The sequence below is a fragment of the Diabrotica undecimpunctata genome, chromosome 4 (genome assembly GCF_040954645.1).
Source record: "Diabrotica undecimpunctata isolate CICGRU chromosome 4, icDiaUnde3, whole genome shotgun sequence".
NCBI classification, from domain to species: domain Eukaryota; kingdom Metazoa; phylum Arthropoda; class Insecta; order Coleoptera; family Chrysomelidae; genus Diabrotica; species Diabrotica undecimpunctata.
Window position 1 is genome coordinate 90405972 of NC_092806.1, and position 15145 is coordinate 90421116.

The 15145-nt window shown below is 34.6% G+C and overlaps 1 protein-coding gene across 1 annotated transcript; it reads left to right on the forward strand.

Annotated features, from left to right (window-relative positions):
- The first annotated feature begins 11686 nt into the window (after nucleotides 1-11686).
- On the forward strand, nucleotides 11687-12196 carry LOC140438797 (uncharacterized). The gene has a single exon (XM_072528445.1). It carries the CDS (start codon nucleotides 11687-11689, stop codon nucleotides 12194-12196), a length of 510 nt encoding a protein of 169 aa, XP_072384546.1.
- The last annotated feature ends 2949 nt before the right edge of the window (nucleotides 12197-15145 follow it).

Consider the following 15145-nt stretch of genomic DNA (forward strand, 5'->3'; position numbering starts at 1 on the left):
TCTAGATACATTTAAGACTGTTTCATCCTCTCTAAGTGGTGGTTCTAAATATGTTGCAACCGTTATCAGTTTTAATGCATAATCTACCATATTTGATCTTAAATTGTGATAATACTTTCCAAAATATAGAACTTCCCTAAATTTAGCTTGGCTCTAATTCACCCCAATAATAATTTAAAAATTTATTTTCAAATGTTATGAAAATTATCTAAATCATTTTCAATACTGGCAAACCAAGTTGCCGCATTGTCACTTAATGTCATTCTAATATAATTTTTAATATCATTAATATTATTCACTAATCTTAATTTATGTTTTAAACTATTTATATATACTCTATGATGCAGATTTTTTATATTACCAGAGAATTTAATCCCAGTCTCATTTGTTAAATTTAAGTAAGGTCTCCCTATGTCTCTCATTTGTGTCATATCATCTATTCTCTGTTCCACATTTCTTATTTGATTATTATTTATTTGGATATTTTGTTGCATATCTTCTAATTTTTCTTCTGCCTTTCTCCTGTCATAGTTAATTTTTACTTCTAAGTTACATTTTTGCAAGTCTATTTTCTGTTCTATATCTATATTATTATCTTGAATAATCCTATTTACTTCTGTCCTCTTATTTTCTATCCTTTTCTTGTAGTCATGCCGTATATTTTTTTATTTCATTTGCTACTTTTTCTCTGTAGCTTCAAGTTTTTTATCCATTTGTTTTTCTATTTGTTTTACAATTTTATTATTATTATCTTCTATTTTCTTTTCTAATTTTCTATAATTCTCTTCCAATTTCTGTTCCATTTTTTTCATGTCTTCTTTGATTTCTTTTGAATTCTCTTCCATTTTTTTCATGTCTTCTTTGATTTCGTTTGAATTCTCTTCCATTTTCTGTTCCATTTTTTTTTCACGTCTTCTTTGATTTCTTTTGAATTCTCTTCCATTGTGTTGTTCATGTGCACTATTAATGGCATCAAAGCTGCCATATTGACATTTTCCTCTCAAACAAAAATTTGGTACCTTTTATATCACTGAATGCCTAAATGAAAGTGTTTTCCACAATAAAGATTTTAATCACCACTCAATGTCTTCGTTGTCAGCCTCGGTTATCTTTCTTCTGTAAACTAGCCTTGCCAAATACACCACAATGTTTTAATTATCAGCTTCCACCATTTTAGAATATTTTTGTTCTTAATAGTATTTATAAATCAGTAAAATATTGTTCTTTCTTCTTTTCTATTTATTCTTCTTTCTAATAATTTTTTTTCCAATCTCCAATCACAATAGTAACTCCAATCCAATATACATTAATTCCAATAAATATATCTCCAATCACAATATACAATATATATTAACATAATTTTTAATCTTCAATAATATTCTCTTTATTCTGTTTCTTAATCTTCATTGAACTTACTATATTGAACATCTCACCAACTGACTGACGGTATTCTATCTTGAACTTACTGAACAACTGTCCCCATTGAAAATCTGATCTTACTGACTGACTTTCTGACCTTACTATCTTAAAAATTATTGAACAACTAACCAACTGACTTTACTATCTTAAAATTACTGAACAACTGACTTCACTATATTGAGAATATGACCGACTGACTACTTTGAATCCAAATCACATCATATTTATATCATTTTTTCTATTCACGAATGTTCTTGAAAAAATATTTGTTCGAATGTTTTCTGTTTCATAGACATAACCATGTTCGCGAAGATTCTACCGTGAACAAAGGTTAAATTCTGTCTATTGACATCCCGTTTTGACATTTCTAGATAGTTCCTTCCCATTCTATATAGAATATTACTATTCTAACTAAAATTCTATCGAGAATTTTATGGAAATTTAGGCTTTTCAGATCAGAATACAAATTTATATATAAATTACACATTTTAAATTAATAAATGACACTATTTTAAATCCATAGCCAAATATACTTTAATGTATACTTGGTTGCATACAAAGATGGTGCACACAAATATATTTACAATATCATAATTATGAAAATAAACAAATACATTGCAAAATAAAACACTTTTTAACTTATTATTATGTTAATTTCTTAAGAATGCCCTCATATAAATGCTTTTTATAACTAATATTATCTAGTATATAACTTATAAATTATTTTTTTTAAACATTATCTTTGTCTTTCCTATATTTAATATCATCTCAATATATATATATATATATATATATATATATATATATATATATATATATATAGATTGCCGGTATAAGCAATCCCCCACTTACTGACCAACGGCTTCGGGCGGACGAGTTGGTAAGTGGTAAGACGCACTTTTTTTTGTCTTGGAATTCAGAAATTGATTCCGAAGGCGGAAGAACTATAAAACTATAAATTAGTCAACGGCATAAGGATGCAGAAAGCAAAGGAGAACTACTGCATTTAAGGCCTTTTGGCACTCCTAGTTTTAAGTATCATAGCTGTAAATAATTTAAGTCAAAACATTAATGATCATGGATCTTGGAATCCAAGATCCAGCAAGAGAGGACGATCTCAAGACTGCAGGGCCTCTCAGGTCGTTAATATGTGAAATTCTTGCAAAATAGCCACATGGAACATCAGAATCATGTTTGAGTCAGGTAAAATATATAATGCCATAAAAGAAATGAAAAGAATACAAATTAGCATCGTCGGAATAAGTGAAATGCGGTGGCCGGGATCAGGAATATGTGACGTAGATGGATTTGAAGTGTACCATGCCGGAAATATCGGTGCCAATCACTATAATGGAGTTGCAATGGTAGTAGCAAAACACTTAACTCAATCAGTATTAACTTATATCGCCATATCTGATAGAGTAATGCTAGTGAAATTTAGCTTGTAGCATAATAAATTTCTTTTAAATTCAAGTATAAAAAATTTGTAGTACACTCCTGGCTACATATAAATTTTGGTGTTGTTTATTTACCGTCAAACTCCCCAAGAAAGAATTCGGCGATGAAGTTAAATATGATTATTTTATTTATTTGTAAGTGTTACTTTTGAACTGAAAATGTTTCAAGGTTATTTTGCGAGATAGTCGAAGAGGTTTAAAACAGGAATTTTGGGTTGTTTGATTTCGGGAGCGGTGGAGAGGTAAGACGCAAAACTGGCCCCAGCCGATATCGAGAGGAATCAATTCAGGCAGGTTGAAAAGATTTGGTCAAAGCAAACGGTCGTTATGTAGTTTTGCGAAAAACCGGCAAATTTGTCGAAGAATAAGTGATGTACACCCAAAGTAATGTGTCAACTCTGATAGGGGTAATCACTGTTTTGTTTGTTTGTAAGCCGTCTCTCATATGAGATATTTGTAATATGGCGAGTACAATAAATTTGAAGGATAACAACATGTTCCATTGTTGAGTTTTTAAGAAGCCCAGTCTGAAGTCTGTATCCAGTGCCGTCCATTTTAACCTCACTTTATTTGTTCGTGGTCATCGTTCCAAACCATAGAAGCAGTTCTTTTGTTCGTGTGGCCAGAGAGTTTAACCCCAGTTCTACCACAGAAATTTTAGTAGGTCCAGTTTGCGACCCCAGAAATCATCTAAAGAACTTTAGTCCAATCCAGGTAACTTTTTTGTTTAAACTCTTGAAGTAAAAATAAACAGTTTAAAATGTGAATTGCTTTCATAACAATTTAATTTTTGATAATTAATATTGTAAATCTTATGACAGCCAGTTTTATAATTTTTGACATCGGTTTGTTGTGTTTTTAAAAAAAGTTAACCCATTTATGAATATGTAGTTTTATTTTAAAGATATTTCTTTATTTGTAATAAATTATTTCTGCCACATGTTTATAGTCCAGTAACTTATAGTCCAGTAACTATTTTTGTAACTTTCGTAGCAACTCCCACTTGTAAAACAAAGTTTGTAAACGGATGACATGTAAGTTTTCTTTGTTATTTTTGGTATAAATTTTTTAAACTATTAATATAGTATTTTTTGTGCCACCTATATTTTTGTAACTGTTTGTAGATAGACAACAATAAATGTTTAATTTATTTCTCTAACCAATTTGATTATTATTTTATTTTAAAAAAGTCTCCTAACCTCTTTTTGTGTTTCTTATTTTAGGAAGGAGGAGCCTGTTTTTCCTTTATCCAGCAAGACTAGGATCCCTCAAAGCGGCGTCCATTTTAAATTGCTAGAGATCTTTCTTGTTGTTTTTGTAACAGCTTTGTCTAGGAGATTCATGTAAGTATTCTTTTTTTTCATTTTGTAGTTGCCCCAATCCGACCCCTTGCCATTTACTTATCCACGACTCAGCTCTCCAAATAAGCCCTGAGTGCCGTTCGCGCAGTATCGTTTATTTTGCTTGCCCTATCTCCACTCCAGTAACTTCTGTTCCAATTTTCAAACCCCTATAATTATACCCTATGCGGTAGGCAAAATATTACGTTACAAGTTCAAAGCCGTTCATTACCAATGTAATTCAGATAAATGCCCAAACATCATGCAGTGATGAAGATAAATTAGAAGCATTTTACAATGATATTACTGATGCTCTAGATCTTGCCAAAGCAGCAGAAAATACCATAGTCCTCGGAGATTTTAACGCTAAAGTCGACAAAGGGCACTGTTTAAACATTGTGGAGGATGAAACAGAAACGAACGTGGAGATCGACTTTTCGAGTTCTGTCAAGAAGACGATTTCATTATATCGAATACTTACTTTAAACTACCACCGAGAAGATTCTACACCTAGAAGTCAAATGCAGAATCAGAGGACAAAATTATTAGGAACCAAATCGTCTTCATTCTAATAAAAAATCGATTTAGAAACTGCATCAAATCCGTTAAAACTTATCCAGGTGCTGACATTAGGTATGATCACAATCTCATAGTCGCTGTAACCCAATTAAAATTAAAAAAGGTGATCAAAAAGAAGTCTCGCAAAAATATTGATACAGCCCACTTACAAGACGAGATAGTTAAGGAATCAGTTCAAAGACAACTGAACGAAAATTAAATTTGGGAAAATTTCATTTTAGGTAGAAGTTAAGAATTATAAGTTAATTGCTACCAGTGGCTTAGCAACACTTGGATACATTTCTTACAGAAATTTATCCAAGTGTTGCTACGCCACTGGTAGCAATTAACTTATAAATCTTAACTTCTACCTAGGTAAATTCGCATGAAAGTCGAAAATGTATTTAAAAGATATGTTTACCCGTAGATTAACTTTCTCCGACCAGTTCCAAAAATTTCTCTGTTAGACAAGAATTCAGAAGGTCGGTATTTACCTACCTCTGTATAGAAACATCGAAGTTGTCCCCCGCCGCTCGCAAATCCCTTGTAATAGTCAGGTATTGAAAATCGGAATTTTAAGTCAGAATAATATTGTACCCCAGCTTAGCTGGTTGCTCGCATATTAGTTAGTTTTTAGTATTGAATTCGATATAATTCGACGCATTTTTGGTTTAAGAGTTTTTAGACTATCGCGTAATCAGTATCAAATTGTATCCCAGCTGAGCTGGTCGCTTCTTCTTTTTAGAGTTTTATCTCACGCATTGTAGTTATCGTTACATAGCTTAGAGTTAAAAGCTAAACGCTCATTAGTTAATAAGTTTATTCATATGTAAGAAAACGTCCTTAGTTGAAGTGATAATTAGTAGTAGTAATATTTAATCTGTATCAGTGCTTGTGTATGTAGTGTGTCGTGGACCAGTGTATAGACAGTGATCGGGTCTATTTCAATAAAGAACTTGCGCTAAAACTTTGGCTAGATATTAACTTAGTTGTAGTAACTTTCAAATATTAAATTACGTATTGTTTGAACTGCTTGTGTTCTTATTTCCCACGCCAGTGGGTGGTCCTTCGGATTGGAAGTAATTACAAGACTTCATCATTCAATCTTCGCTTATCCACTGCTGGACATAGATCTCCCTCATAATTTTCCATCTATTTCGATCTTGTGCCTCTTGCATCCAATTCCTATGACAACATTTCGTCAGTCCAACGTGTTGGTGGACGACCTCTACTTCGGTAGGCATCATCTCTTGGTCTCCATTCCAGTATCCGCTTTGTCCATCTATTGTCTGTCATTCGAGCCACGTGACCTGCCCAGTTCCATTTACAAGACTTAGTACGGTCTAAATGGTAGCAATATCGCCATCCTAATTTGTTGAACAAATGTCCGTTTAATTCGTTGTATAAACTTAAATCGCGTCGTGAGTGATATATGTGAGTCATCAAGTTAAGCCATCGAAGAATTGTGCCTGGCAGATTATCTGTTTCCAGCTAATCACCTTTGGGTCGGTAAAAAGCGGTGAGCTATTGTTCATTTGGAAATTCCCAAGAAGGTCGCCAGATATTGTTAGCTATCGGTATTGTTAAATTTATTATTTAAAATGTTTCATAGAAAATTTTATACTGAAAAGATTTAATCATCTTCTAATCATCATTTATTCATCTTATTGTAGACAATTGTACTGTTTTGTGAAAGTTGCTGAAATGACTTCTCAGAATTTACCCAAGCAAATTGGGGGTTTTAAATCTCAATTGACCCGTATTGAAAGCTTTTTGAATACTAATTCAGATGATTTGAATAGTAAACAGCTTCTTCTTTATGTGCCGTCTTCTACCGAAGGTTGGCGACCATCAAACGATAGGTTTCTCTGTTTTGTGCCGCATGTATTATGTTCGCGGCTTCTGGTATTTGAAACCATTCTCTCAAATTTCTCAGCCAGGATTTCTTCTTTCTGCCCAAACCTCTTCTACCTTCTACCCTCAATTCGTCTTAATACGTCTGTGTTGGTCACTCTGTCTGTCACAAGGTATTCTCAGTATGCGTCGATACAGCCACATTTCTAGAGCCGCTAACTTCTTTATAGTTACTGCTGTTAACGTCCACCCTTCAACTCCGTAAAGTAGCGTAGAGAGTACGTAGCATTTCGTGGCGCGCCATGGGAGGTTAACGCTTAGGTGGCGGTTACTTAAGAGCTTTCTCTTAGTAGAGAGATAGTTACTAAGAGCTTCTTAGTAAACAGCTAATACAATGAAAGTATGATAGTTTATTTGGAACTTATAAAAAATTACAAGATGTATTAGATCAAGCGGAAGAGTTAAGTTCTGATGGTACAACGACTAATGGTACTGAATCATCACATAAGGAAATTGTATCATCAGCAATGGAAACTATCGACCGTTTTATGATCATTTTGGCTAAATTATTAAATTTATTAGATCACGCTTATGATCATAGAGTTTCAAACATTTCTCAAAGTCATGTTTCTAATGTAAAACTCCCAGATATTATTATTAAATCTTTTTCTGGCAATGCTTAAGATTGGTAGTCATTCTTTGATTTGTTTCAAGCACTTGTGTTAAATAATGCAAAATTAAGATCTGATTACGAAAAATTTTATCATTTAAATACGCTTCTGAGAGGTCAACCGCTGCAATTAATCGAATCTTTATCTGTGACTAACCAAAATTTATAAATTGCTGTATCAACGCTTAAAACTAATTATGAAGACAAAAATAAGCTTTTAAATTCTTTGTATTGTACATTATTCGATCAAAAAAATATGACTAAATGTAATTCTCTTGAACTAAGGACGTTTCATATCACATGTAAAAACTTTAGATTTAATTAGAAACTTAAACTTAACGGCTGAAATCAATTTAGACACATTGTTAGTATTTATCTTAGAAAAGAAACTAGATTATCAGACTAGACGCACTTGTGAAAACTAACGCGATCCAAACGAACTGCCAACTACTAATGGGCTTTTTGAATTTTTGCAAAAACGGTATAATGTATTAGATAATTTAAATATATTTGAATCTAAAGCTAAACCTAGAAGTCATAATAATAGTAATTTTGAAAGGAACGGATCTAGAGTATCGTTACTCACAAACGCAGCGGAATATCGTCGTGACACACATTTTGATAGTAAATCATGTAATTTTTGCAAAAGCGCACGCATCAGATATATAAATGTCAACAATTTTTAAATTTAGTTCCACAGGAAAGACATAAATTTGTTAAAGCCAAATTGTTATGTTTTAATTGTTTAAGTAATTTGCATATCGTGTCTTCCTGTAAATCTTTGTCCAGATGTCAATTATGTACGAAAAATTATCACTTTTTACTCCATTTAGACAATAACGGTCAGCAACGGTATCAATCGCAAGGTCGAACCCACGCTTTTTCTAATTTTTCACGTAGTTCTCATCAACAAAGTGAAAACTCACATAGGCACAATTCTAATCCTAATAGCTCTAATCATAATATTGTGGCTAATAATATTACTCCAAATGAAAATTCCCCTATTAATCTTCAGATGGACCCAACCAGTTCTACATCATTGTCTGCTGTGAATCGCAATAATAATCATGTTCTTCTGCCTACTGCACTAGTTAAAATTTACACGCGAGACAACCAACCTTTAATAATTAAGGCTTTGTTGGACTCAGGCAGTATGCAAAGTTTTGTAACAAAAAGTTTGGCCCAAAAATTACAGTACGACACAAGATTTCAAAAATGAAATATTTCTGGTCTAGGAAATAATATTGTAACAAAAAGTAGTGAGATGATAGAAATACATTCGCAAGTACACCCTTTCAAAAATATTTAATGTTTCTTGTTCAATCATTGACAAAATCACAGGAAATTTGCCACAAATTCCGTTAAATCCGCAGTCTTTCCAAATCCCACTAGTCTTAAAAGGCGATTTAGCAGATCCCTATTTCTGGGAACCTAATAATATTGATTTATTAATTGGCGCGAATTTGTTTTTTCAACTTTTAATAAGAGAAATAATCTCGCTAGGGGCTAATCTCCCTACGCTAATGAATACTCAATTAGGATATGTTATTGCGGGTCCACTCACATCAAAGAAATATCTAAGTCATAGCAACGCATCCGTTGTAACATAAACATTTTCCTTTTTATCTCGAAAAAATACGCATTATCTTACGATATATATTATACGAAGATAAAAAGAGGAACATAACGCAAGAATCGACATTTACGTAGTTTCATATTGATGAAGAAAAAACTGCAGAGACACTTTTCCAAACCACCACGCGGATTTTGGATTTCGAGCGGTATCAAGTTGAAATGCCTCTTCGACACTTGGAAAATAAAAAATTAGGCAGTTCCTTTTTTTACTGCGACACAAAGATTTTTACGTTTAGAGAAAAAAATTGAAAATGATCAAAATTTAGCGTTAGAAGAATATCTAACGCTAAAACACACAAAAGTTATACCTTTAAACTTGTATGATAATATCACCAACGAAATAAAATACTTTATACCACATCGTGCAGTGATTAGACAACAGGCAACATCCACGAAACTTCGCGTCGTATATGACTTTTTTGCCAAATCTACTTCAGGATATTCGCTGAATGATCTTACACTAAAGGGTTATCAAGTACAGGATAATTTATTTGATATTCTTTGCCGGTTTAGGATATTTAAATTTATTTTGACTGCAGATATAAAGATGATGTATAGAGAAATTAAAATTTCGCCCAAACACCGCTATTTACAAAATATATTGTAGAGAGACTCACCCTCTGAGGATTTTAAATGCATTGAATTGTCCCGTCTCAATTTTGGACAAAATTGTTCTCCATTTTTAGCCACCCGCGTCCTTAAAGATATTGCACAAAATAACCCTCAATTTCCATTAGCAGCTGGCGCTTTGTTATCCCAAACATATATGGACGATATCTTAGGTGGAACCGATCAATTTTCTGAGATTAAAGTACTTTATGGAGAATTAAATCAAATATTGAACCAGCATGGTTTCGTTTTACATAAATGGTCTTCTAATTCGCCCCACCTTTTTAAATAACATTTCTGATCAAAACGCTGTGGAACTGGATTTGAATCTTGATGATACACCTTGCAAAATTTTGGGTTTAAAATGGGATTCAAAATCGGATCATTTAAAAATTGATGTAAATAACGCTACTAAATTAGACCGCATTACAAAAAGTCAAATTCTTTCATATATTAGTTCTTGTTTTGACCCTCTGGGGTTGGTGAACCCTTTAATGGTGAAGGAAAAACTCTTAATGCAAGAACTATAGCAGATGAAGGTTTCATGGGATGAACTGATAATTAATTTACGCATCAGTGGGAGAAATTTAATGAAAATTTAGCTCAAATCGCTCATACCAAAATTCCGCGTTTCGTCTTGTTTGACTTAGACATTCTTAGCATAGATCTACATGGATTTAGTGATGCAAGTCAAGTTGCATACGGTGCTTGTATCTATATAGTCGCTCGATATTTAAATAATTCCTTGTCATCAAATTTTGTTGCCGCAAAATCGCGTATCGCACCCTTGAAAAGCAAGCTTACCATTCCTAAACTAGAATTAATAGCCATTGAACTCTTAGTCAAATTGATTGAAAAAATTAAAACGACTTTTAAAAACCGTGTAGAGATTAATTCTATAAACGCATGGTCAGATTCACAAATTGCTCTCAGCTGGATTAAACATCCCGCTAATAATTATAATACGTTTGTTTCGAATAGAGTGGCCAATATTCAGAATCTTGGTAAAAATCTAAAATGGAGACATATTAAATCACAATTAAATCCTGCAGATCTCTTGTCCCGCGGTGTATTTAATCAAAAAACATTTTCGTTTTGGTTTCAGGGACCTGAATTTTTGCTAAATCCCAAAATATATTTTGATGAAATTGATACCTTTGAGAAAATTGAGAATTTACCGGAGGTAAAGAAAATAGTTCTATTAGTTGTTAATCATTTACCAAATAATTGGATAACTATGTTATTTTCTAATTTTTCAAAATTACAAAACGCAGTAGTTTACGTATTTAGGTTTGTATATAATATGAAACACAGTAATGAAAAAATTAAGGGTACTTTGACACGTAAAGAAATTTCGAACGCTCATGATTTCACCATTAAAACTATTCAGCAACAATATTTTGCAACCGATATAGCCTGCTTATTAGAAAAATAATTCGTCTTAGACAAAAAATTGCTCCCTCTTAATCCTTTTTTAAACTCCTCTTCAATTATACGTGTTGGAGGGCGCTTGCAAAATGCAGATATAAACTTTAATAATAAATTTCCTTTATTGTTGCCCGCAAATGATCATGTTGTTTCTTTGTTTATTAAAAAGGAACATTGTAGACTAGGACACAGTGGTCCTCAAAATGTGTTAGGCAATCTGCGTCTACGATACTGGCCTTTAAGTGGGGTCAAGTATGTTAAACGCATTATCAAAGAATGCATTACATATTATAGATTCAATGTCATCGCATCACAACTTATGTCTCCACTCCCATTGGATAGAGTTAGAATCTCGAGCGCTTTTACACTGTAGTTATGTTATTTTGCAATTTTCGTTTGCATGGCTACAAAGGCCATTCATTTAGAGTTGGTTAATGAGTTATCTTCTAACGCTTTTTAAGCAACGTTTAAACGATTCATTTCCTATAGAGGTAATCCCCACACTATATAATGACAACGGGACTAACTTTGTTGGTGCCAGTAATCAACTTAAGGAATTAAGTACTTTTTTCAAATTAAATTCTGAATTTGACAAAATTAGAGCTTATTTAGCTCAAACTGAAATTCAGTGGAAGTTTATTCCTTCCCGATCACCTCATTGGGGTGGACTCTAGGAGTCAGCAGTAAAAAGTACCAAGTTTCATTTAGTACGTTTAATGCGTAATTCGGTATTGACTTTCGAGGAGTTATATACCGTTTTAACCCAAATAGAAGCTATTTTAAATTCTCGACCGCTTTATGCATTATCCAATGATCCTAATGATTTACAACCAATAACTTCTGCGCATTTCTTATTCGGTACTCCCATAATGTCATTCCCTGAGATTGATGTTACAAATACGCCTGTTAACAGACTTTCTATCTGGAAACAAATTTCGACAATACAGCAACCCTTTTGTAAACGTTGGTCTGTTGACTATTTAAATAACCTACAACATCGCCCAAAATGGCTCTTTCCAACCAAAGGTATGAAAGTAAATGATCTAGTTCTAATCACAAGTGAAAATACACCTCCGTTACGGTGGACCCTAGCAAGAGTGATAGAATCGATTAGCAGCAAAGATGGTGAAGTTAGAATTGTCCGTGTCCATACTGCTGATGGAGAATATATTCGCCCTATCACTAAGCTGATTCCTCTTCCATTGTCTGAAGCCGATAGGGTTTAGTAGCACTGTAGTTGTACTTAAGAAGTAAGTTTAGGATATTTCTAGCTGAAGTTATACTTCACCTAGCCGCGCGCCATCCAGTATGGATCAATGTCTGTAAGAAATGTATCTAAGTGTTGCTACGCCACTGGTAGCAATTAACTTACAATTCTTAACTTCTTCCCATGTAAATTCTCATAAAAGTCGAATGTTTACCCGTAGATTAACTTTCTCCGACCAATTGCAAAAATTTCTCTGTTAGACAAGAATTCAGAAGGTCGGTTTTTACCTATCTCTGTATAGAAATATCGAAGTTGTCCCTCGCCGCTCGCAAATCCCTTGCAATAGTCAAGTATTGAAAATCGGAATTTTAAGTCAGAATAATATTGTACCCCAGCTTAGCGGGTCGCTCGCATATTAGTTAGTTTTTAGTTTCGAATTCGATATAATTCGACGCATTTTTGGTTTAAGAGTTTTTAGACTATCGCGTAATCAGTATCAAATTGTATCCCAGCTGAGCTGGTCGCTTCTTGTTTTTAGAGTTTTATTTCGCGCATTGTAGTTATCGTTACATAGCTTAGAGTTAAAAACTGAAGACTTTAGAGGCAATTTCTACAAAAAAATATCTGGAACACCAATGGGTTCTCCCCTTTCCCCTGTCATTGCTGACATTTTCATGGAAGCCTTTGAGTCTTTAGCCCTAGAATCTTACCCCTTAAAACCAAAAGTCTGGTTCCGCTACGTTGATGATACATTTATCATCTGGCCCCATGGTCAACATACCCTTTCTCCCTTCCTAGATCATCTTAACTCACAACATCCGAGTATAAAATTCACAATGGAAGTAGAAAATAATCGGTCTCTTCCCTTTCTCGATGTGTTAGTCACCTCCAAGCCCAATGGCCGATTGGGTCACTCTGTTTATAGAAAAAAGACTCACACGAATCGTTACCTACATGCTTCATCACACCACCATCCTGCCCAAAAGAATTCTGTGATCAACTCTCTCATCCATCGGGCCATTTCGATTTCTGAACCTGACAACCTTAGAGAAGAACTTGGCCATCTGCAAAAAACCCTTGTCGCCAACGGTTACTCCAAGTCCACAATTCAAAATATTACACACCGACATCTACATCCCCCTTTACACCCTAGGACGACAAATTCAGAATCTTCGGGTAATACTCCTGTGGCTTTTCTTCCGTATATTCGAAGTGTCACTGATAGGATTGGCAAAATTCTTCGCAAAGAAGGTATCAGGACTACTTTTCGACCACCCAAGAAAATCTCACAATATCTACCCTCTCCTAAGGACCCATTACCGCCCCTATCTTCCTGTGGTGTCTATTCTATTCCTTGTTCATGTGGACAAGTGTATATTGACGAAACTGGTCGTTCCGTCAAAACTAGGATTCAAGAGCATCAAAGATGCATTCGATCTGGTCTTTTTTCCCATTCTGCAGTTGCAGAACACTGCCAAGAAACCGGTCATTCCATATTGTTCGAAAAAACCCATATTATTTCTAAGAGCCCCTTCTTTTATTCCAGGAAAATCCGCGAATCTCTAGAGATCCGAAAAAATCCACATAATATCAATCGAGAGGAAGGATACTACTTGTCTCCCATCTGGAATCTCAGTCTAGAGCCGCCGTCCGGTCCCGCTACCACGATGCAGCCACATGATTGGCCAGCGCGCGCTTCTTGACGTTCGCGCCACGGAGTGTGCCGATACGTCCCGACACGACAGGTCACCGCGACTATAAATAGAGCGGTAGCGGAGTAATCATCGGATTCACTCCCGGCCTCTCGACGCGTTAGTGTTCTGAGCTGTTGGACGTGAATCCCTGTCCTGGCATTTGGTTTTCACCTCTGGCTGCGTTAAGTAGTTGAGTTACTGTGACCAAATGCCCATCTTGGTAGTTAGTATTCGCCTCTGGTTGCGTTGAGTAACTGAGTTACCGTTGCTAACTACCCATCTTCCTGTCTTTTGTTTTCTTTTTCCCTTTTTTTTGTTCTCCTGAAGAAGCTACATACAATTGTAGCGAAACGTCGAGATGAACCCACTTTTGGGTCACTCACAAATGACACGGTCCAAACCCGGAAGACGAATAAACTATAATTCTGACTCTGGCCGTGGAAGCCTACGATTTCAACAGTAAAAGAAATCTGTGTGAGAAATTTACAAGGCAGATCAAAGCTAAAAAAGCAGGCTTGGATGACAGACGACATATTGGATTTGATGGAATACCGGCGACTAGCGAAAAACAACGAATAACTTTATAGCAGCATACAAAAAGAAATTTGACGTAAAATACGAGAAACAAAGAGTCAACATCTAGCCAAACAATGTCATGACATTAAAGAACTTTAAAACAGATTCGTCACGTTTAACATGTATAAAGAAGTGAAAGAAGCGGCTGGTATCTTTAATAAGAAACAAACTGGATTGCTACAGGATGAACATGGTAAAGTAATATTTGAAGTAGAGAACAAACCTAAAGAATGGGAAAATTACGTCTCGAAGATGATAGGAGTAGTTCACCTCCCGATATTACTAACTGCGACGGACCCCTAATAACACGCTCTGAGGTTATAAAAGCCATACAATTATCAAAAGATGGCAGAGCGACTGGTCCTGATGAAATTCCAACTGAAATATACAAGCTTATAAATGATAGCAATGTTTTAGAGGCTATAACTTCGTTTTTCAATACCATTTATACCAGCGGACAACTACCTAATGGTTGGTCTAATTCACTGTTTATAGCTCTTCCTAAGAAGACAACAGCAAAAACCTGTGCTGATTATAGAACCACCAGTTTGTTAAACAACTTACGGAAAATTATACATGGTCGTATCTACAATAAATGCGAGGAATACCTGGATGACACACAGTTTGGTTTCCGCAACGGGTTTGGAATGAGAAAGGCACTGTTTGGAATGAACGTACTTGCTCAAAGATGTCGAGAT